Source organism: Canis lupus, chromosome 26, assembly GCF_003254725.2.
Source record: "Canis lupus dingo isolate Sandy chromosome 26, ASM325472v2, whole genome shotgun sequence".
NCBI classification, from domain to species: Eukaryota; Metazoa; Chordata; class Mammalia; order Carnivora; family Canidae; genus Canis; species Canis lupus.
Genome location: NC_064268.1, coordinates 13221836 through 13247108, shown reverse-complemented (window position 1 = coordinate 13247108; position 25273 = coordinate 13221836). Strand labels below are relative to the sequence as shown.

At 35.2% G+C, this 25273-nt stretch overlaps 1 protein-coding gene across 8 annotated transcripts in view; it reads left to right on the top strand.

The window, feature by feature from the left end:
- MED13L (mediator complex subunit 13L) overlaps positions 1–25273 on the top strand; it is a 295043-nt gene that overhangs the window by 154259 nt on the left and 115511 nt on the right. For all 8 annotated transcript variants that reach the window (XR_003146620.3, XM_025474084.3, XM_025474083.3 and 5 more), the window contains one exon: positions 7933–8016. Coding sequence is in view for 7 of the 8 variants with exons in the window: in XM_025474084.3 (XP_025329869.1) it covers positions 7933–8016 (84 nt within the window). In the remaining variant the exon portion in view is untranslated. The remainder of the gene's footprint in view (positions 1–7932; positions 8017–25273) is intronic.

The following is a 25273-nucleotide window of genomic DNA, read 5'->3' as shown; positions in this document are numbered from 1 at the left end:
TCCTGATAGAGAGCAAAGAGTAATAATGGCAAAATGCATAATTAGCTCATTGAAGCCTCTGTTTACAAATGGTGTATGCTGTTTCTCTTCACGTTCCATTGGCTGAGAAATTTGCCACCAAACTTAAAATCAAATGGATGAGAAAGTATTCTCTCTCCATCTGTAGGAAGTACCCAAGTCACATGGCTGCACTTGATGTTAATGGGACAGGGAGATACAGCGCATATTTGGGAACAGATACAATCTACCTTACCACTTAATTGAGGTCTTCTCCCTTCTCATAATCTATCCTCCAAGCTGGTGTTGGTTATATTACTAAAATACAGATATGTTTCTAAAATGTAATTATGCATCTATTTATACACATCTTTAAAAACTTTGAGCTATATTGGCTTCTTTTGGTATATTCTTCATTTGTGATTTTTTAAATCAGAATTTTAGTATATGAAGTGTTTGGGTCTTTTAAGTTTTATTGGTTTAGATGATGCAATCACACTTATTTTTTCTCTTCTGAGACAGTAAGTATGCTTGTTATTTTCCTAATGATAGGTTGTCCCTTTTTGGCAAAGTACCTGGCAGGATAAAATACCATTAATTTTGTTTTTACTTATATAGGCTCTGCTGATTTTCCTGTCTTTTTCTGATAATGCCCCAATTTAGATAGTTTTCATCAGTCTCTGCAATTTAGTGGGATTTTGTTATGTATTGACAATAAACTTCTCAAAGGTTACACTTTGTGTTTCAAGTTTAGGCTGCCTCATCTTCACTAATGGAAAAGGACCTAGACTGTGGAGAGATTATGGAAAACTAAAACCTGTGATCTTTTGCGGGAGTTTCTTCATTTGGCATTTTTAATATTGCAGCCTTAGTGGCTATTACTCCTGTGGTATTGTAATTGGTATAGTTTTCATAGTATACTGTATCCTTCTTACCTAACTCTACCTCAGCAAAATAAATCATTGGGTTGGAGAGCTGTTAAAAAAGAAAAAAGCCAGGAAATATGTGCAGTTCATATCACCCAGAGTTTTAGTGCTGCCTCAGTGATTTGCATTACATGTGGGATTTAGGAAAATCTTGCTTTCATATAGCTTTGTGGAAATGCTTAAAATGTCTGGCATAATGCTGTCAAATTGGCATTAAATGTGGTAGTATATTTTAATTTTAATTGTCTTAAGTTTTTTAGAATAAAACACATAAGCTGATTTTGATAGAAAGGTATTTTTTTCTTCTAAAGTGCAGATCACTGCTTTGCACACAATAGAAGATTACATGGGTTTTTTTGAAGCTCTTATGCTCTATCCTGTCCATACTTACTTAGGGAGACTTTAATCTGTGAGTATTGGACGTTTGTAAAACATAATGGCCTTTCAGAGTAGTCCACTGGTGCTGCTTTCCTAATAGATTGCCAGCATAGTCACCCCATGGTAGTTTATAACACAGCTGTAAAATTGCCTTTGGCCCAGAGCTTCTTGGTTTGCCAAGAGTTGGTGTTTAGAGGGAAGATATTTATTTGAAAAAGTACAGTAAAAATAACATGGAGAAAGTTGGAATTATAATTATGATGGCAGTAGCATTATGTTTGGGTATTGTTAGCTTTCAGTGTCTCTGGTATTTGATTTAACAGAGGTGAACATCAGAGGGCAAGTGAGCACTGTCCTTGGATGTGCTGGTTCAAGAATTTAAAAATAATAAATATTTTTAAATAAGAATTTAAGAATAATAAATAGTTTAAAGAAGAATTTAAAAATAAATAAATATTTATAATATTTATTATAAAATAAATAAATTTTTAAATAATAAAAATTTAAAAATAATAAATTTTAGATGGTAAAAAACCATCTTCAGTAGAGCACTATGGTAGTAGGTACCGGCCTAGTTGAAGAAATGGTGATAGAAATTTGCAACATTGAGAGTCCTTGGGTATAATGTAATAGAGCAGGAAATGAGTAATCAATAAATTTCCATTTTATTGAGTTGTGGCAGTGTGCAGTTCTCTAAAGGAAGTAGAAAAGTGAGTTTTTAGAGCTAAGGCGCATATTCTTTTAAAGGAAGAATCACTATAAACATTACGGACACACGTGAATAAAACCATGTATCTACTTGTAAATTTCTAGAGAGAAACGTGTTCACTGTAAGACCAGTCAATTTATCTATTTAATATTTTTAGGACAGAGAAAGGGTTAAGACTTTAAAACATAAAAAATTTTGTGGCTAGACGATGGGATTGATTCAAACTAAAAGTTTGAAATTAGAGGAGAGATTCTTTGGAACAGCAATAGGATGGACGTTTTCAGATAAAGGGAGTCCTACAAAAACACCTAACCTTAAAGAGATTTTGGAAAGGATGGAAATGACAGCCATTACTTGGCCAGAGGAGACAGCATCCACTAAGGCACAGTAGAAACCCAAAATAATGAAGATAGAAGGGATCAGTTGAAAAAGGTTTCTTCAGCTTTTAAATTATAGGACTTTTATTTGGTTGGGAATTGGGAATAATTTCTAGGAAGGAGATAATTTTTAGGAAGGAGGGTTTTTTGCATGTGTGTTTGTTATAGATTGGAGTGGTGAGGTAAAGGCTTTGATGCTGGTGAGGAATTTCTGTTAGGAAATTATATAAAATTTAGTTTGAGCAGCTCCATAACCAGATAATAACACTTAAAGTGCATTTTGATTCAGAGTGTGGTAGAGAGACACTGTTCTTGGACTTTTTAATCTTTGAAAACTGTCACATCTGCATAATTTGAGGTGCACTGAAGGACCCAGAGCCAGTGGCCAGTGGCCAGTGGTCCCATCTAGGAAATAGCTTGCTGAGCTAGATTGTGGCTACTGCTGTGGCACTTGTAATCTTATACCAGATCTGCCATGGCTTTGGGATTAGAGATTGGGGCTTGCCAACTTTGAAGTTAAATTGGTCTTGTAGTTAATTAATTAGAGCCATATGGTGTGGCCCAGAAACACATGTGTGTATGTGTTTGTGTGTGTCTGTGTGTATAAACACACACGGACACAAAACCCGATTTCATTTTCATTTTTCAGCGGCTGTTTTCTTCTTTGAAACATTGATTTTTGGGAGATAGGGGGGCAGGGAATTATTTTCTGAAGAGAAATACTTTCCTCAAATTATTGATTAAAGAATATTTTATAAATCTGGAATTGCATTGTGACGTTGTGAACTTGCAACATAATATTATTCTACTTTACTGAATTATGTCATATCATAATAGTAAGGTGATTTTGAAAATTTCAATAATCATGACTGGAGGGATCCCTGGGTGGCGCAGCGGTTTGGCGCCTGCCTTTGGCCCAGGGCGCGATCCTGGAGACCCGGGATCGAATCCCACATCGGGCTCCTGGTGCATGGAGCCTGCTTCTCCCTCTGCCTGTGTCTCTGCCTCTCTCTCTTTCTCTCTGTGTGACTATCATAAATAAATAAAAATTAAAAAAAAAAAATCATGACTGGAGTTCCCAAATGAACAACTAGAGTTAACTGACATTCTTTGCTCTATACGATGTTGGTTTGAAGCAAAGTTTTTGGTAAATGGAGTGTCTGATGGAGTTATATTTGTCAAGTTAAATATAAATTTTGTTCCTTAAAAATAATATAAAAGTTGTCAGAATATGAAAAGGGAAAATTATATTTCTCATGTTCTTTAGTTTTTATACTTTAGAATTATCTATCTTAAAAAGATTTAATTCTGTTCAGGTATAATTAAAGTATATGGACAGTTGTACTAATCTTCCTAAACTTCTTTGGCATTTATGTGATTCCCTACATGTTGAGTATCTATTATGATTTTAGTGTGGAGTGAGAGCTGATGGGCTATAAAAAAGGTGAAATATGTAGATTTTATTTTCCATCCCAACATTGAGTGTCTCCACTAGCTGTGGACATAAACACACAAGAAAATTCAAATAATTGGATGAGGCTGCCCACGATTAGTGGTTGTGAACATGAATAATAACACTATTGTGAATAGGAAAATACTCCTTGTATGGAGTATTCATTTCTCAGCTGCTTATTGAGCACCTACTAGTATAGAGCATAACATAGCATATTACATAATAGGCATTGAAGTATTTGTTGAACATTGCCAGGAAATAGGATACTGTGTCTGCCCCCAGATTTCTCATAGTTTCTTGGGAAGAAAGAGCCATAGAAATGAATTATTACAGTTTGGTGATAAAAGTGCTGATTTGTAGATGTTAGAATGCTGTGCAGGCTATTCTGGGACAAGAAAAATGAACAGAATTAAATTCGAGGAGGATGGAATAGGGTGAGATGGGAGAGGGATTCCAGGCCGAAGCAGGTTAGTAAAGATCAGTGGTAGTGTTCTGTGTGGAAGTCCTCACTCTAGGATCTGCTTTCGAGGGCTCACCAACCCTGTGGAATTATATGCAGTGTTTTGCTCTTCTATGCATTTTTCAGGAGAAAGAGTCTATAATAACTTTGAGTGGATTTATTTATACAGTAGAATCATGACCCAAAAATGATTGAGAACCAAGGGCTTAGTCCCTCAGTATTAAGCTTGCTCTTGAGCCACCATGGTTCCAATTGTCAATCAGGTGGTAGAAGTGTCTTCCTCAGCAAAGACACAGCCCTCCTCTCTCATTTCCTCCTATAACCTAAAGTACAAAACACCATCTGGAAATACTTCCTGTATTAGTCCTGCAGGATCTGTCTCTTTCTTTCTCTTTTTGACTCTGTGTGTTAGAGAGAGAGAGTGTGAAAGAGAAATTGAGTGAAGTTTGTTTTTTGAGTCAACTGTAGTTAAGACTAGGGAGATTGACAAGTGTAAAAATTGATGGTGATAGTTATTGAGTTCTTTTTACCCGTTTATTGAGTGAAAAGAAACTTCGTCCTCATACTTACTTACCCACCTTTACATCTAACCGAGCAGCTGATTCTCTCTTGACTTGAGGGTCAGTGCTACAGTACTCAGTGACTTCACTAATTTGATCCCAACCTTTTCTGGGGTTGTTGGTAACTTTGCTAACTCTCTGCTGTATCACTGCTGAACATGACATTTGAAGACTTTTTTTTTTTTATTGCCTGTCAAAGAAGTAGGATCTGTAGTGGGAACTCCAGGAGATTTGTTTTGTTTTTAAATTTTTAAAAATATTTTTATTTATTTATTCATGAGAGACAGAGAAGCAGAAACATAAGCAGGCTCCAGGCAGGGAGCCTGATGCAGACTCTATCCTGGGACTCCAGGATCACACCCTGGGCCGAAGGCAGGCACTCAACTGCTGAGCCACCCAGGCATCCCCACTCCAGGAGATTTGTTAGCATAGAGAGTTAGACTCTTAGGATTTTCATTAGCTTTTCACTCTTTGCCTTTGTACTTGAGTAGTCTTGGCTGTGTGCTATTCCTTTGCCCCCAACCCCTTGTTTGTACTGAAATGAAATAAGCAAATAGAATTTGTGGCTTTTACTTGATAGAAGCACAAGGGTTTTGAAATAAACTTTACACTTTCTTCTTTACTCAGGGATATTTTATCTATTTTTCTTTTCATATTATACTATCTAAAGCCTTGTTTTTTTTTTCTGTCCTTAAATTGTAAATTCATGTTGTTTTTCCTGTTATTAAATAAATGATTCTTTTGAATTTTGGCCTTAAGACGTATATGAGAGTATGAATACTTTATTTAAAGTGGTATTTATTAAGTGAGGACGTGTGTCAGTAGAAGACCACATTTAGTGTTGATGTGGTTCTGTACTTGTTAGATGCCCCATTGCTTTCATGTTAGTTAATAAGCATTATCGATTTTTAAGAATACCTTCAACTTAATAAACAGCCCTTAGAGAATAAAGAAACATTAAATAGGCTCATCAATTACAGGATTCAAGTGGACTTTGAAAATGAGGAAGGAATTGGAGAAATGTGACAGCATGAGAGTTAATATATGTGATAAATGTTGTGGAGATATATACCTGGACTTACCACTCTACTATCAGTTAGCTGTGTGACTTTCTGTAGGTGACATTTTCTGTGCTTTAGCTACTTCATGTACAAAAATTGACATGTTTAACATCCATCTCATAATAGATATTATAGTAATTAAATGCTATACTGTGCCTGGTAATGAAATGTAGTCTTGGTAGTAGGGATTCTAGTGGTAGATATTGGTAGTATTATTGGGGGAAGGAACCTGTTACCAAACGCTAGAGTTTTTCAATGGAAATATCTTTCCATCTGTCCATCCATCCTGCCTGTTTGCCTGCCTGAAAAATAGTTAAGTCTCTGAGCTAGGGTATAAACTGTGGAGATACTTTTTCAGTTTTGCTTCTTGAGTACTTCCATGTTATTGAGTATTCCACATTTTCTATTCTAACTTTAATGTAGTCACGTAGTCTTTAACCCTAAAAGCAAGTTAATTTATAATCTTAGGAAAACAGATTGAGTAGCTTTGAAAATGATTTTCTACATTGTGAACAAGGAAGATTGTAGAGATTCATTTTCAAAATAAAAGCAGTTGAAGCCAGTGATTTTTTTGATGCAGCAGTGCTCCAAATTGGCCTCTGCCCACAGGGATTTACATGTGGCCAGCAGAAACTATTGCCGTTTACTAACCCATCTAACCTGTAATGAGTTGGGTGAAAGCTTGTTTCCATCCTTCTTGATGGCAAAGAAATTACAGAGGCAAGAGCCATGTGCAGAATTGCCTGAATATTGAATAAAGAATTGCTATATAGCTCTTTTACAGGTAGATTGAAGAATTACATCCAACTTTCTGACAGTATTTCTTACAAAATATGTGTCATTTCATTGAATGATTTTAGGGATTACTGTATTTCATCAATTTCAAAATGTACATTTTCTCCCACATTTTTATATTTTAAAAATCAGGGATACTCCTTGCAAATGATGGCATCTTGGAATTGGCCAGATGGCAATTATGATATAGTTGTCATATGCCTGCACATGAGTGAACTTGGTCAGAGCTGTCTATATTGTTGTCACTTCAGTTGAATTGTGTGCATTTTTGGTATTATATGAGTTGAGTTCAATTACCATTAACATGTCTTCGGAAAGATTTACCCTATAATTTGACATTGAAACATAATGTACATAATACAGCTTGGAAGCAGAAGTGAGGCACACCTTAGATATGAGGGAAGCTGATAATTGCCATTGAAGAAATGGCTTCCGTTCATTGTTTCCTGCCAAGCCATAGCCATGTGCTTCATCACACCTACAAAAGAAAATACCTGGAACGCCTGGGTGGCTCAGTGGTTGAGCATATATCTGCTTTTGGCTCAGGGTGTGATCCCGGGGTCCTGGGATCGAGTCCCATATTGTGCTCCCTGCATGGAGCTTGCTTCTCCCTTTGCCTACATCTCTGCCTCTTTCTCTGCCTCTCTCGTGAATAAATAAGTAAAAAGTCTTCAAAAAAAAAAAAAAAAAAAAGGAGAAAAATACCTAAGTAGAAGAGGTTCTGCGGTGCTTCTGTTTTCTGTTTCTGAGGTCTCTGCTAAAGCATTGCATGTCACATGTGAAGCCAGAAAGCCAGCATTAAAACTTGTGAAATGAGCATCACTAACTTGGAAGAATACCTTTGAGGTACTCCTAAGGAGTGCTGCCTATATCCCCAACATTCTTGATGACCCAAGAATTGAAATAGGGCAAAAGTGTGTTTGGATTTAAAGTAATTTGGAAGCTTAAGACATTTCAGGAATATATCAACCAGTTAATTGTGCATAATTTTTTACATGTGCAAGAATAATACATAATAGAAATTTATGCCCAAATTCAGAAAGTCCTTTCAGCACTTTATAACGTAAAAATTTAAAGTGAGAAGAAAACCTTTTTGAAAGTATAATTAGTGATGTTTTTATTTTTAATAGTATAGCTCATCTGCAATTATTTGATTCAGTGACTTGCTAATTTGTTATTGAAACTATAAATATAATTCTTGGTGTAATTATTGTAGGTGTCTAATGGATAAGAACTTCGTTAGGATTGGGAAGTGGTTTGTCCGACCCTATGAAAAAGATGAAAAACCAGTCAACAAAAGGTGAGTCTTATACTTTTAAAGTTTTCGTTCTTTTGCTTGACCACAACTATGTTGTAGGAAGTGGTGGAGGAAGCAGCTAATTTATTTTCCAATAATCTTAGTAATTTAGATGTGTTAAAATAGATTGCTGAATCACATTTTATTAAATATTTTCTTAAATTTTTGTAAAATATTGGAAATTGGACTAGAAAGATTATCAATGACCCATGTCTATCGAGCCCCTTCTTACTACACTATTTGGAATTTAAAATATTCTATTTTGTTATTTTTATTGTCCTTTTTAAAGTCTTTTTACCTGAAAGTGTTATATGTTGTAACTTTAAAAATAGTCAACTGAATTTAAATGCTGATAATTTTTATAGAATTGATTGATGCTCCTTAAAAGTTGGTGAATAGTTTTTTGAGATTTCTCAAACTAGGACTATGAATTACTTTCTGAACAATCCTAAACTTTTAACCATCATTTATTGTATGCATGGCTTTAAAAGCAGTCCTTTATACTGAGCAAGCATGCAATTTTAGATCAGTCAAACCAGGATCAAAAACCAAAGCCTTCAAAACCAAATATTTACTTCATTTACCTATGAACACAGCATAGACTTATTTGAGTCATAAGTTGATGGGTGATTATTTCATTTCTGAAGAGCAGCACACACAGTCTCAATTCTATTTTGCTGTGTGTGAACTTGCCCCAAGCTAAGGATTCCAGCTTTTGGCTGCAGATAAGAGCTGTTGAAGTGTGTTACATGGTAGCTCTAAGGTTGGTAGTTTTTAGGTAGTTTGCCACAATTTTGGTTGGCAGCTCTTGCCTATTTTGGAACTTTTACTTTCTTGTTTCTACCAGTGATTTACTTAACATTAGCAGCCTTCTCTCCAACCTGTATGTCTTAAAGCTTTGATGAAGTGATTGTGTTATCTCATTAACCAAGCCTGATTTATAAAAATTGGGATTTCATTTTTCAAATCAGATAAATTAGGGACTGGCATTATTATTATTATTGCCAAATCACCATCAACTTATTTAAAATAGTTTCCCTTTTTCTTAGTACATTTCAAATCCTTTAGGATTTATTATAAAAATTGTATTTAAATAGGAAGTAGGTGTTATGTATAACAAGGTTTGCCTGAAAAGGATAATAAAGCTTTTTAGAAGAGTAGTGGTGTTTATGGGTGTGTAAAAGTGGTTTTGTTTACAGATACCTTGATAGAAAGGAATTTTTTTCCTTTATTTATATTGATTTGGTCTAACTAATACATTTGTTCTGTGGACATGATATTAATGTTTCCTTATATTTACAGAGGATGTTGATTTTCTGAGTTAAGTTGGGCTTTCATGTTGATAAGCGAATGGTTGTATGTGGAGTTGCTTTGGCACAGTGATACTTACCTTTCATTCCTGTGTGCCTCCCTATGCTCAGTGTATATTCTGACAGCTGGCCAGATGCTGAACTAACAGAGCCAGTCCTAAAACTTTTGAACAGTAGGTATAAGCATTTGTATGATGATTTCACAGTAATTTAGAGGTGAAGGGGAAATGTGGAAATAAAATAGGGATTGAAAGAGTAGCAGTTAGTATTTTATTAGTAAAAACTAGTGTTTGAAGTCAAATGTAGTTACCAAATATGTTTTATATAACATTTATATATCTTTGCACTTCATTTACATCCCAGAGGTCTTCCTAACTTCAGCAAATCAGATGTAAATAATACTTATATAGTATATTTAGATATTTGATTTGCAACTGGAAGGCTGTCGATTTCTGAGTAATGTAATTGAATTATCTTGTTATCTTTAGATTTTTTTTTTACCCATGGTTGAATGTGGAACTCATTTTATTTTAGTATAGAAATGTTAATGATCTTGAAAAGCCATTTTGGGGGTATTGCAACAATTGCCAAAATTTTAAACTAAACACTCAATTTAAAAAAGTTGGCATTTGCTGGGGTGCCTGGGTAGCTCAGATGGTTAAGTGTCTGCCTTTGGCTCAGGTCATGATCTCCAGGTTCTGGGATGGGATGGAACCCTGCATTAGGCTCCCTGATCAGCCAGGACTCTGCTCCCCACTCCCCTTCAAATAAATGAAATAAAACCTGTTTTTAAAAGTTGGCATTTGCTATAATAAAATTTTGTTAGGTATGATGATTTTATCCAACTTTTATTCTCTGAATGGAAAATAGAGCCTCTTGGGATGCCTGGGTGGCTCAGCAGTTAAGCCGTTGCCTTCAGCCCAGGGCATGATTCTGGAGACCTGGGATTGAGTCCTGCATTGGGCTCCCTGCATGGAGCCTGCTTCTCTCTCTGCCTATGTCTCTGCCTTCTCTCTCTCTCTCTCTCTCTCTCTCTCTGTGTCTCTCCTGAATAAATAAATAAAATCTTAAAAAACAAAAACAAACAAACAAAAAAACCAAGGAAAATAGAGCCTCTTGTTGAATGCTGAAAAGCTGAAAACAGAACCTTATAGTGGTCATTTTGGATGAACAGAGAGTGATGCTGTGGAGGAGTCCATTTAGATTTAGAAGATTGGGGATCACATCCCATGCCTCTCCTAAGAAGTTACTTGCTTTTGGTCAAGTTGTTTAGTTTTCCTGAGGTGAACTTTGTTTTTGGCTGTAGGTAAGTTGATTATAGTAATTACTACTACTACTAAAGGGTTATTGTGAAGATTAAATGAAATAATTTATGTGGCTAGTTTTATACTTTAGTTGAGAAAAAGCAAAAGTGCTAAACAAATTTTATGTACAAATTTGTATTTTTAGGAATGCTCTTATTTGATGCCATTAGATACAAATAAGAGAAATATAGTTTAAAGAATAGTATTCTAAGTATAAAGTTAAGTAGGTCTAGCATATAGATACTTTTGTTCAATAGAATAAAATATGATTTAACACGGCATATTTTATGGTGCTAAAATAATTCTAATAGTGTTGAAAATGAATATATTGATGAATAGATTTCATCTGTTGGATTAACAGCATATGATTTCTTGAACTGTAATTTCTCCCTGTATTGATAACAGCTAAATTTGTGGACTGTAATAGTTCATAATGTTTGATATGATATGATGGTTAGGATAATTTTAGAAAAATTGTTATATATGTATGTGTGTATCAATTTGAACAGGCAGATCCAAGAAGACAAATTTGTTCATACTATTTTTTTCTTTATAAGTGACACATCTTTTGTTATTCATATCCTTAGGAATATAATAAGTGGGAAAGAAAACTTTGGCTTACTCCTAAAGAGTTGTGACAACTGACATAAAACATGTAAAGTTTCTGGGTTTCTAAAGTATGTTAAGCTTGAAAAAAACTTTTCCTACCATGATATGCTTAAAAAAACCAGTGTGGGGGAGGGGGGGCAGCCCGGGTGGCTCAGCGGTTTGGTGCTGCCTTAGGCCCAGGGCCTGATCCTGGGGACTCAGGATCGAGTCCCACATTGGGCTCCCTCCATGGAGCCTGCTTCTCCCTCTGCCTGTGTCTCTGCCTCTCTCTCTGTGTCTCATGAATAAATAAAATCTTAAAAAAAAAAAAAAAAACAACAACCCAGTGGGGGCGCCTTGGTGGCTTAGTCAGTTTGGTGTCTCCCTTTAAGTTGGGTCCTGATCTCCGAATCTTGGGATTGAGCCCCACATTGGGCTCCCTGCTCAATGGGGAGCCTGCCACTTCCTCTCTTCTCTGTTGTTCCCCCTACTTGTGCTTGCTCTCACTCTCTGTCAAATAAATAAAATCTTAAAAAAAAACCCAAAACCCCAAACAGTCAAGGGACACCTGGGTGACTCAGTTGGTTAAGCATCTGCCTTTGGCTTGGGTCCTAATCTCAAGGTCTTGGAATTGAGCCCCATATCGGGCTCCCAGCGCAGTGAGGAGTCTCCTCCCTCTGTCCGTCCCCCACCTCGCTTCTGTTCTCTCTCTCAAATAAATATATATTTTTAAACCAGTGAAAAATTTATTCCTTCAAAATAATTTAGAAATTATTCATGGACATTCTATGTAGAAAGCCCACATTTGATTAATACAGAATTTGAAGTTTATACACTTTTTAAAAAAAGATTTTATCTATCTATTTATTTATTTATTTATTTATTTATTTATTTATTTATTTATTTATGAATGATAGATATATATATATAGAGAGAGAGAGAGGCAGAGACACAGGCAGAGGGAGAAGCAGGCTCCATGCCGGGAGCCCGACGTGGAACTCGATCCTGGGACTCCAGGATCGCGCCCCGGGCCAAAGGCAGGCGCTAAACTGCTGAGCCACCCAGGGATCCCCCACTTTGTTTTTTGAATGCTAATTTTAGCAAAATAATTGATTTCTCCCAGTAACAGTTTGGACCTTTGATTTTTTTTTTTTCTGGTATCAGGTGTGTACAGTAGTTGAGTTAACATAAATATATACTTGCTAGAGCAATTTTTGAATTGATCAGTCATTTCTTCTCATGGGTAAACCTACCCGCTCTGGGATGATACTCTAAATAGCCTTATAATACTTTTAAATACTCTAATTACTTTTGTCTGTGTTGTTAACAGATATGCATGTGCAGGAGCTCACACACAATTGTTTAATGGCTTTTGTGTTGTTTTGTCTGTGTATCTTTTCTACTTTTAAGTCAGATATTATTTCTTTAATTTCTTTTTTTATGTTCCTACGCTACCGCACCTATATATTCAAGAAATACCCTTCCCTTTTGATTTTAGTAGAAAAAAAATAATTTTATATAACAAGATGAAATACTTTGATTTAGGAGAATATTTAAAGTACTTTAAAGCTTCCCTGTCCTCCCTTTCCTCTTCTCAGGGCTCTTCCTGTCCTCTTTCCTGTACTTTTTTTTATAGTGGCCCAGTTATGTTTCCATCTAGATGCACAGATGAAAAGGCAGGGAAAGGAATCTCTCATCTAGAGTATAAGCAGACATGTAAATAGGTACTTACAATGTGAGAGATAAATGGAGTCTCTTCCTGAAAAATGTCATTGGTGACATACCTTTTTATCAGTTTTTATCATAAATTTACTGTTTATAGGTGTGGCCTTTTGCCACGTATATTATAATGAGGGCTGGCTGATGGGAAATCCATAAAAGAATATTAATGGAACACTTTGGACTTATCTAATCATGCATCATAGTTTTACAGTTTTTTTTTTAATCTATAAAATATGTAGTCATTTTCTGCTGGTTTATCTGATGGAAGGTATAGTAGAAGATACTCTGTATTTTGTCACTTGAATATATTTGAAAATTGCGTGCAAAGTGAGAAGAGGGATGCAGTTGAGTCTTGAGAAGCGGCGGCATTTGCAGGGAGGAATACATGAGGAGACTAAGAAAAGTAAATGAAAAATGAGAGCCAGAAGGGTTGGTGTCGCCAAAACCATAGATTTTTAAAGTTTCATAATTTGCCGTGGCTGCCATACAGGCCATGGAAAACACGTACTAAAAGGATGGATAGCTTTGGCAGTTATGTAGGCAAGATGACTATACCTTGAGCAGTTTCAGTGGAGTGGTAAATTTGAAGTTACAGCAGCTTGAGTTATAAATGGGGGTTGAAATGAAGATACTGTGAGTGTAAGATTCTTGATATATTTGTCCAACTAACTGCAAAGGAAAAAATTGCTTCATCTAGGAAGGGAGGAGAGAAACATGTAAGATCCTATGATAAAACTTAGTGATACTGTCTGTGGTTTTAGACAGTGTCTTTTATGTATCATGCACTCTGTTTTGTTCACAAACATTATGCATAGAAGGATGTTTTTTTTTTTTTAAATTTTTATTTATTTATGATAGTCACACAGGGAGAGAGAGAGAGAGGCAGAGACACAGGCAGAGGGAGAAGCAGGCTCCATGCACCGGGAGCCCGACATGGGATTTGATCCCAGGTCTCCAGGATCGCGCCCTGGGCCAAAGGCAGGCGCCAAACCGCTGCGCGACCCAGGGATCCCCATAGAAGAATGTTAAATTGAAAGACTAGTTCAACCAGAGGTGACAGTGTTAACTATATGCAATTCATGTAGCTCTTTTACTTTTTCTTTCTTTTTCCTTAATAACCAAAACAATTATCACCATTTAAAAATTTTTGTTCTATTAGTGTTCTAAAAAGACTATAATGAAAACTTATATCTTCAACATTAGTAATTGATTTACATAGTTTAAAGTAAAATGTTTTCATATGTACTGCCTGCTTTCAAGAAAGGTTTTAAACACCTTAGAGTAAAATATATATACTTTGTTTTTTAATGTACTAGAGAGGTTGTATGAATATCATTACTGTAATTTCCTTTTCAATTCCTGCTAGTGGATTGAAACTAAGCTGGAAACAAGGCTCTCCTTGTTCACTAGACCATCCATCCAGAAATATGGATGGTCTTCCATTTACTATTTGACCTTTTAGCAGTGTTATTTCTAAAAGGTCTTTGAGTTTTCAGATTCCCTGATTTTCGGAAAACTGTAGAATTTAGACATGCTCCAAATTAGTCAGTTTGCTTGCCTGCCTGCCTCTCTGTGTATGTATCTATCTTTCCTTTTTCTCCCTGTATGTGTGTGTGTAGAGATGTATGTGTTTCCTTCTTCCTTTCTCTACCACCAGGAACATACTATTTTGAATGTATTTGGTTTTGTTGTTAAGCAGAAAGTGACTCCTCTATTTATCAATCTAAGGGATTTAATAATGCTCTTTGAGTGTATCTGAAAGTTTTAAAGGATGTTTTTGGACGGGGTTGGGGGTGGGGGTGTTAACTTCAGTAGTACTCTTCATAATCAGATTAGGAAAAGGGGAGAAGAAATTTTAGGTACCAAGGGGGAGTTAGTTTGAGGTGTTGTTTTAGGTTTATAACATCCCTGACCCCTTATTTTACCTTTGTTTGAGATGTCCTAGCTAAATGCTACTCCATTGTTAGGAAAAAAAGTCAAGAGAAGGGTCAGGACATGAATGAATGGAGATTCAAATGATAAAACCTTTGGTAGCATGAAGGAAGTATGTTCAATTTACTCCTACCTCTAGCCTCCTTTAGAATGTTGTTTATACTAAGTTTCTCTCTTCAAGTAAACTTTAGTGAATCTAAGCACTATAGAAGTGTATTGCACTATGTCAAATAACTAATTCTCATAGATTAATGAGTGATTATTCTGGAAATAAGCTGCATTTTAAGTTGAATGCTTATGTAATGTATCTCCTCCTTTGTAAAGTAGCTTAATTAAATTTACTTTGCTGAGATATCTTAGAATTTAGAAAAGGTGTAAAGTATATGTGTCTAGAAGGTCATTTCCACTCATAATTTCTCATAACATATCAATAGCATGTGGGAAATTTTATGGCAAGTTAAAAACAGGTCTAAGGGATATGACTGCTCCTGTTTTTATTATTATACTATTTAAATAAATTTACATATCTATGTGTTTGTGTTTCTATTTATAAAATGACTTTGTTGGCTGCCCATGAAAGAGATGGGGGAACTTTTCTCCCCTCCCCTCTTTATTTTCTGATTTTATTTATTTATTCATGAGAGAGAGATGGCAAAGATATAGCAAGAGGGAGAAGCAGGCTCCCCACAGGGAGCCCGATGCAGGACTTGATCCCAGAACCCTGGGATCACTTCCTGAGTCAAAAGCAGATGCCCAACCCCTGAGCCACCCAGGCGTCCCTTGGCGGGGGGGGGGGGGGGGGGGTAAGGGGGGGGAGCATTTCTTAATTTTAAGTTGAAAATTCAGCTGCACTAAGTATAAATTAGTTCTTCAGAATGACTCAAAATATGAGAATCTGGCAATTATTTATGATTTCTTGTTATATCCTAGCATATATCTCTGGTACCTAAATTATTCTGAAAGATATAATAATAACTGATTTTCTATTATTAAATTATTTCCATTATTAAATTATAATATTTCTATTAGATTATTAAATCATTGATTTTCTGTTATTAAATTATTTTTATTTTTGCTATTAAATTATTAAATAAATAATCATTGATTGTCTATTAAATTATTTCTATTATTAAATTATTATTAAATTTCTATTATTAAGTTATCTTATGCTTTTTACCTCCATTGAATTTTTAATATAGTCAAGATTTAGTGAAAATCATTTCAGCATGGGCATAAGACAGATTATGAAGAAAGCACTAAGAGTAAAAATAATTGGTGAATATTTATTGTTTTCGATATAGTAATTTTCAGTTCTGTGATTTCCACTGGATCTTTTCTCTTGCTTCCATTTATCAGCTGAGATTTCCTATTTTGTTAATTCATTATGAGTATGTTTTCCTTTATGTCCCTAAGCATAATTATAATAATTACTGTAAAATTTGGGTACTAAATACAATATCTGTATTATATCCATTGGTTATCTTTTGTCTTCAAGATTTTGCTGTTTCTTCATCTATTGAATGATTTTGAATTATATATTGCGCATAGTAAATGATATAAAAACTCTGGATTCTGTTTAATTTCAGTGAAGAATGTTGATTTAGTTTAGTTTTTTTGTTTTGATTTGTTTTAAAGCAATAAACTTTATCTGAACTCCAACACAGGCTCACCTGTGGTGGGTAGCACTTGAAATCTTTCTACTTCTTTTAGTGTAGGGTTTCTCAACCTCAGCATAATTGACATTATGAGCCAGATGATGGTTTGTTGTGGATACTGTCCTGTGCACAGTAGGATGCCTAGCAGCATCCCTGGCCTCTACCTACAATGCCTGCAGTGCCTTCCTATTCAGTATAGCGACAACCCAGAATGTTTCCTGACATTGCCAGGTGTCCCCTGTGAGGCCATATCAGCCTTGGTTGAGAAACCACTGTTTTCTCTTAGCTGCACATAATTCAGGGGGTCTAAGAGAGATTTGGTCAGAATTTGATCTTGACTATATCTTCTTCCCAGACTTTACTTTCCATTTTCTGGCTACTTGATCTCTTTAAACTCAGTTGTCTGGTTCTTCAAAGCCAGTAACATTGGAGGTGGAGTTTGTATCAGTTTTAGTTTCCAGTTTTAGTCCATGTGATTCAGTTTGTGCCCTTGTTGAAAACTTCTTTTAAAGAAAGGGAAAGCTCACGCAAGTGCCATTCCTTCTTTTCAAGTGTAGACTCTTGTCCCCTCTCTAAGTTGTTGACTGCATTTGGTAACTTTATTAATAACATTTATTTTAGCAGATTTTAATATTTTCTTCAACCAATAAGGTTGGTTATTATTTTTTGCAGGGAGAGTTGTTGATTTGGAAGGAGCTACCTTGTTATTACCTGAAGTAGAATAGAACCTAATGAATATTTTAGGACCTAGAACTTCACAGTCCTTTATTACCCTGCTGTTACTTGTGCTTCACTTAGATTTGCATTGTTTGTCTATTAAAGATTGGATGGCTTAGCATCTGGGCCTGAATCACCTTGTAGGAGAATTTGATTGTAATATTTTAGTTAATTGATGATTGATTGAAATGACACCTGTTTTCTGAGTGATTCCAATAATTGAGTGTTGTAAATTGTTCCCAATTTATTAATGGCTTTTGTATTTTATGCTGTTTCAGAAGTATTCATGTTTTTTTTTTTAGGCTCTTCCTCCAAATTTATAAGCACTAAATATCTTTTCTAAAATGTGAAGGCATAACAGTTCTTTATTATTTCTTTTCTAAGTTGACATTTATATAAAGCTTTGTCCCAAGTCACTTCTAAAAAATTTGTTTAAAGATTTTATTTTTATTTATTCATGAGAGAGAGAGAGGCAGAGACACAGGCAGAGGGAGAAGCAGACTCGATGCAAGGAGCGTGACATGGGACTTGATCCCGGGTCTCCAGGATTAGGCCCTGGGCTGAAGGTGGTGCTAAACCACTGAGCCACCCAGCTGCCCCCCAGTCACTTTTAAAACTTTACGGAAATGTCCTTGTTAATTTCCTTTAGGGAAAGAGAGAGCATAACAAATGAGACAGGACTGGAAGAGAAAAGGAAAGAGGAAGGTACCAAATTAAAGAAAGGGCCAAATGGTTCCTGTCTTTGAAAGCTATGAAGAGTGCTCTTAGTAAACTTTTGTGACAACGGTTTGTTTTGTGACAAACACTGAGAGTGCTCTTAGTAAACTTTTGTGACAATGGCATCCTACATTTGTGTAGGATGATGGCAGCAGGGGCAAAGCATTCCAGATTAGAGTTAGATTTCAGGACATTTTTCTTTCACCTTTAGGCAAGAATGTTCATTTCTGAAAAGAAGGTTAAGAATCCTATTTGAGGGGGGTCTAGGTGGCTCAGTGGTTCGGTGGCTGCCTTTAGCTCGGCTGGCTCCAGGTCGTGATCAAGTGCTGCATCGGGTTCCCTGCAGGGAGCCTGCTTCTCCCTCTCCCTCTCCCTATGTCTCTGCCTCTCTCTCTGTGTGTCTCATGAATAAATAAATAAAATCTTTTTTTTTTTTTTAAAGAATCCTATTTGAAATTGTTATTTTTGGCTGATTTTATGTAATTTTCTAACATTTTCCCTTCATCATTTTAATGAAATGTAATTAAAAATGTTAAGATTGCATAAACAGATTTCACACTCCTTAAAACAACTAAGCCTAGGTTTGGTTTTGTGTGTGTGTGTGTGTGTGTGTGTGTGTGTGGTTTCTTTTCTTTTCTTTTTTTTAGAATGGAGATTGTTTTTAAGATTGTTTAGGACTGAGTAAGATAACATAAATAAAGTGGCTGGTATAGAACCTAAGGTATGGTGCTGGTGGTTTTATTTATTTATTTTTAAATAGATTTTATTTATTAGAAAAAAAGAGTGTGTGTGGGGGGAGGGGGGGAAGGAGCAGAGAGAGAAGGACAAGCTGACTGCACATTGAGCTCAGATCCTGAGATCATGACCTGAGCCAAAATCAAGAGTCCTATACACTTAACCAACGGAGCCACCCAGCACCCTGCTGTTGTTGTTTTAGTAGTGGTGGGCTGCCACTAGTAGTGGGAGAGGTGGTAGTAAGTAATTTGAAAAAAGCAAAGGATGAGTACAATTTTTTATGTTTCTTGTATGAGAGGAAGATTGCTATTCAAATATTTTTTATATATGTGATTCACATTAAATAAAATAAGTATTTCTATTATAAATCTTTTTATATATTGGCCATGTGCTATATAAAAATGGCATATCGTATATTGACTCTGCCCCTAAAATACTGATACAAGCTATTTTCTGTTTTTAAAGAATTTTTTTTTACATCATTTTTAAAGATCTAATTGAAATGCTCTCCATTCTGGTGTGAGTTTTAAAACAAGATACTTATTTGCATTGTAGTTCTCTTGCCGATCTTTTATATAAAATAATCAAAGGGGGAAAAATGGAGAGTAAATGATGTACTTTGTGGTCATTTGGCTTACCTCTGGTGTATTTGGAGTGTTCGAGAATATTATAAAAAAGCTTTTATTAAGTGTGGTTCTTAGAAAGTATTAAATGTGTATCTGAGAACCCATCCATTGAGCATGATCATATGTACTTCATTTAGGGTTTTATTAATAGTTGTATAAGGTTGAAGCATTATAGCTTAATATTTATGGCTAAAGAGTTTGGGAAGCCCTGGGTGCTAAGATACAATACTATGTATTATGGAGCCTCCTTGTCCTGATATTTGGTTTGTTGTTAGTCTACTGCATATCTGGGTCTTCTGACATCAGATTTCTCCTGGTTCTGCTCACTCTGCCTTATATCAACTTCTTTTTTTAAAATACATATTTTAAGCTTTTATTTAAATTTTAGTTCTTGTACAGACTACGTACGGACTGCTGAACTGCTGAATACAGTTCCTTCTGTCAGACTGCTTCTGATGTGCTGTCAGCTGTGTTCTGGATGTTATCCACACTTTATCTGGCATCCCTGCTCCCTAGCAGAAACCTTTTTTGTCCAGCCACGGTTGCCCTTCACAATCCCTACCATTGTCTAAACTCCATTTCTCTTTGTTACATGTTCCTTTTCCCCCACCTTTTCTGTCTCTCCTGGCATCTCAAGTTAACTTTGATCTCCCTTCTTTGAGCTGCTCCCCTGAGGCAACTCCCTTGGCATTTTACTTCTAAATTTATCAAGAATATGTTTTTACTTCTGTTCTTCTCTTGTGTTTTGGTTTTTAAAATTTTTTATTCTTTACTTGAATTTCTACTAAAGAAGATGAGAATTTAGTCTTCATTTTTTTTGCCATTCCTGCATGATACCATCATTGACTCTATAGAACAATCACATTTATTTTGGTGTCCAGTATGCCTCGTTTTTTTCTTTTTATTCTACTCAACATCTGTTACAATTTCTAGTACAGAGTATTACAGTTTTGGTTGAACAGAATGGAACATACTTCTTTTTGTTGTAAATCTATTTAGTTTGCCCTAAGATCATAATACTGTTTATCATTTTATTTTTCCCCTTTCAGATCATTTGATATTATTTATAAACATTAAAGTTATTTTATATAAAATATGCATTAAAAGCAGATGACAGAACTTCCATAAAATTCACCCCTTTACACCAAGCATTTTCATAGGTTTGATTTTGGTCTCAGGTGTATGTGTAGTTATAAAGAGGCCTTTGGACTATAAAAGTACACTACAAGCATGGTAGTCTACTTTTGTTACTTATAAAAGAATTCTAAGTAGTGTCAAACCAACTGTCTCAAGTAGTAAGATGAGATAACTATGGGGAATAAAAGGAGGTGTAGCATAGGTGAAAAGGAACCCAGAGATGGATTCAGCAGTTACACTGAGTGGATGTGGAAAGAAGGAAGCTCCTTACAAACCACCAGTACTTCCAGAAGTTTCTTCCCATTTGGATCTTCTCCTTTGGCATCATTCAACACACCTAGAAACCTATTAATGCTCTTGTTTTTACTATGCTTTTCTTCCCTACCATTCCTCACAAGGGTTCCAAAAAAGGGAGGGAAGTTTTTCCTATTTTTCCTCCCTTAAACACATTTATCAGTTTTGTAGCTTGAAGTGAAAACAGTGATACAGAAGAGAACATTTGACATGGGGTGAAAAATAATAGAAAACAGTAAGTGGGAGGTTGAAGGTAAAATAAATTGTTCTCTGTATTTTTAGTTTACTGGCCTAGTCTGTCACTAAAAGTTACTAATTATACAAATGTGGCCATTTGTTCTTTTGTCCTTGCCCTCTGTTTAATGAATAATACTGAAGTGTTTTCTTGGAGGGAATTTAATTCCATTTTACTCATTCACTTTTTAATTTCATTAATACTGCTTTTTTGAAGAATGTGTTCCCAGATTATCCCAAACATTAACAAAAAAGCTAGTTCATATACTACTGATTACAGAAAGATTGGGTGTATTTTTTAAAAATTGGAAAATACAGAAAAACACATAGAATTCTAAGGCAACTTAATTGTATTTGAACACATGGCTATTATGCCCTTTATTTGAATATGAGAGTATTGTAGAGGCTTTTTGGATACTTTATGTATTCTTATATAAACATCCTTCTGTAGTACTTGATTATTTACTGAAATCTTTAAAATTTAGCTTTTAAAAATATAGTTATTTCTAGAGATTCTGAAGGACAACTTCAGCATACCAAAATAAAATTTACAGAATGGTAAAATTGGGACTCTAATGCATATATAAAGTGAGCAAATGCCAGACATTTTAATCAACTCATTAATTAGGGAAGGGACAGGTAAGATGTTAAAACCAGTTCAAAGAACATTTGACTAGTTAGGTTTTTATAGAAAATTAATAAGTATTTCTGTAACTACAACTTAGTACTTTTTTGACCAAATAATGTACATAAATTGAAAGAATAAACTTTACTCTTAAATAATCATAACTGCTTATTAATAGGATGTGTGTGTTTTTTGGGTACTGTATAACTTTTCAAATCTTGGAATGAGATTGGACACCACTATTGATTTTACTTTATATTGCAGTCACACTGACAACCTGGTTTCACTAAGATTTGACTTTATTTTAGGGAACGTGATGCAGTCTAATGTTGAAACTGAGGACTACCTTCAGCTAGTAGTTTGCATAGTGCTCTGACAGATGTTGCTTGGTTTCCCCCTCTGCTAATTTAAAAATATCTCACTACATCCTTGTGAATTTGCTAGTTTTCCAGGGTGCTTTGGTACATAGTTGGGACACCAAAGCAGTACGTAATCCTTGGATGGTCATTTTCCCTGTATAATGTTGAAAGGACCACCTGTTTTCCTTTGGCCTTATGTCAAAGTTTTGAATGAAATTTCTTAACAAATACCCGTGAGAGCTTCTAATTAGAATTGTCAAATTTCTCTCCTTAAACTGCCTTCTGGATGGTGGTGGTGTCATTGATTGTCCTGGTAGACTCTCTACTTTGTGTTTATCCAAACACTGCCAAGCATGTTTGGCCTACTATTCTGGTAGGCCAGTTAATCATGCCCCTGTGATGCACTAGCTCTATAGTACAGCAGATTCTTGAACTTTTTGGTCTCAAAACACCTGTAAACGTTGAACACCTAAGAGAGCTTTTGTTTATATGGGTTATACTTATCAATATTTATTCTGAAGAATTAAGACTAAGAAAAAAAATTTGACTTAAAAAACAATAATAAATTCATTATATGTTAACATAAATAACGCTTTTTTAGCTAAAATAACAGTTTTCTAAAAGGAAAAAATATTTAGTTGGAAGAGTCACACTGTTGTGATCTTTTCTAATGTCTGGCTTAAGAGGAAACAGCTGTAGTCTTGTGTCTGCTTCTGCATGTAGTCTGTTGTGGCATCACATATCATGTAGCCTCTGGAAAACTCCATATTGTATTTGGAGAAAATCTGAGTGATAAAGATAAATAATATCTTCATTCTTTTCTGAAAATGGTTTTGACTTGCTGCCTGCTTGGAGTGGAGCTTCATTGTAGATGTGGTTTGTTCATATTTTAAATCTCTTAAGCAAAGGCAGGCAAACTTTTTCTGTGAAGTGGTAGGTAGTAAATATCCCCAGCGTTGCAGGGTATATGGTCTCTGTCAAAATTAGTCAATTCTGACATTGTACTGTGAAAATAGCCATATACAATATTTAAGGAAATGAATATAGATTGTTCCAGTAAAACTTTATTTGCAAAAACTAGGTGACCAGATAGAATTGCTTTGAGGCCTACCATTGCTGACCTCTGCCCTTAAGAAGAAAATTGCTGTCAAAAATAATAAATAAATAAATAAATAAATAAATAAATAAATAAATAAATAAATAAATAAAAAAATTGCTGTCCGGATAGGTTAAATGGTTAGTTCAGAACTACACAGCTAGAGTGGAGGATTCAAATCCAGACATTTCTAGTTTTATAACTTTACTTTTCTCAGTTTTTCATTCTGTCTTCAGTACTGAGGTTAATGGTTACACATTTAATGGTGATTATTGATTAAAAATAAAATTTTAGATAAAAATTCATTTAACTACAAAGTTGTATAGAGCCTAGCATTTAGAATCTCCCCAGCTACCCAAGAAATGATTGGGTGAGTATGAGTCTTTAGTATCATAAATCACATGCACAACAGAGCATTTTAAGTCTTGTGTTCATTCCCTACAGTGTACATATCTGAATGTGTCTAAGGAATTATTTTATCCTATTTAGCTTATTATTAAGAATGGCAAATACATGTATATAATGTAAAATTTTAACCGCACAAAAAGATGTTGGTAACAAAGTAAGGCTCTTCCCCATTCACACTGCCCCAGTTAGCCAGTTTCCTCTCCCACTGTTAAATCCTATTGGCAGTTTTTTTTATCTTCCCAAAGATTAATTTATGCAGATATGCACAAGTGTGTATGTATATATTTCCCTTTTCTATATAGATAGTATGTCATATAGTACATACACACACTCGACCCACTGGTCTATTGTTTTATTTTACTAGATTTATTTGTTTCAGTGGATGGTGATACTATGTTGAAGATCAGCCCAGGTACATGCATATAAGGACTATTAACTGTTTAAAAGCAAAAACATGCTTTATATTCTCTCCTAGTATTTGTTCAATCAGATTTACTGATTTCAGAATTTATTTTCTTTGTTGGCTATACTCTGTAAGTAGCTTTCTATCAGTAGTGTAAGAGAAAGAGAGAAAAAAAGAAGGAAAGAAAGAGAAAGACCGACGGACCAACAGATCTTGCTTTGGCATTTGGTGGACATGAGTAAAATAACTTGACTAAGTCCTGCCAAAGAATGTAATATTATCAGGGAGGTGAGACGCTAACCTTAAAGCAGTGAAAGAGGAGTCTCTGTGTATGGTTGTAGTCTTGGGCTGTAAAGGAGGTATGACAATGAGAGCTGGGGGATTGAGTGCAGATTCTAGGGAAAAGGAAAGCTTCATGAAGCTAGATGGACTTCAACAAATCTAAAGTTGAGGTATCTTGGTAGAATCCTGGAGAGGAAAAGGCAATGACAGACCTAACACAACGATGTTTCAAGGAAAAAGATCTGGCTGAGTAGAGAGGAGGGGAGTGTGCTTAGCAGTGATGGAAGATGAGAAGACAAACTTTATTTTTTGGGGGGAAGAGAAACCTCTAATAGAACCCCTCGAGTGATCACAGAGTTCCACTGACATTCTCTTATGTCCACTTCTCTCTGCCATAGGCCCAAGATGTAGAAGAGATGGTGCATTGGTTTGTAGGATCTGTATATGACTGAAGTTGTGTGCTTTTGCTAAGAATCACCTGCAGACTGTCTAGGTGTTCACCTGTGGTGGAGAGGTGCCTGAAGTAAAGGTTGCTCATAGGTAATAGACTGCCTTCTACCACAATGATAGATTGAGGTTTTTGTTCAGATATTTTGTGAACGAATGTGGCAAAGAGTATGCTGTTTGGGAATCCAAGGCATGTAGTGTCAGTACTGCAAGTTTGTAAAGTTCTAAAGTGATGAGGCTTAGAGTAAGTGTGATTGTTCATGAGCCTAGAGATGGAACATTGTTCTGGTAACAATTGAAGAATTAAAATAGTTGCCATTAAAAAAAAAATTAAAATAGTTGCCATTAGAAGAATTGCAAAATTCCAGAGCCGCATCTAAGTATTGTCTTGACAAAGATTTTTTTAAGAGCTTAAAAAGAGAAAATCAGCTCAGATAATCAAACTTTCTGATGAATTAAAAATTCTTCTCCTGAAACCAATATTACATTATATGCTAACTAACTAGAATTTAAGTAAAAACTTAAAAAAAAAGAAAAAAAGAAAAAATCAAGCTTTCTTTTGAGGACCTGTTCAGAATTACCACTATATTATGGTGTTTCATGTATAACTTTTCTCCCTTTTGCTCTTGATTCTTTGCTTCTGCAGATTTTATTAACACAATCTTGGAC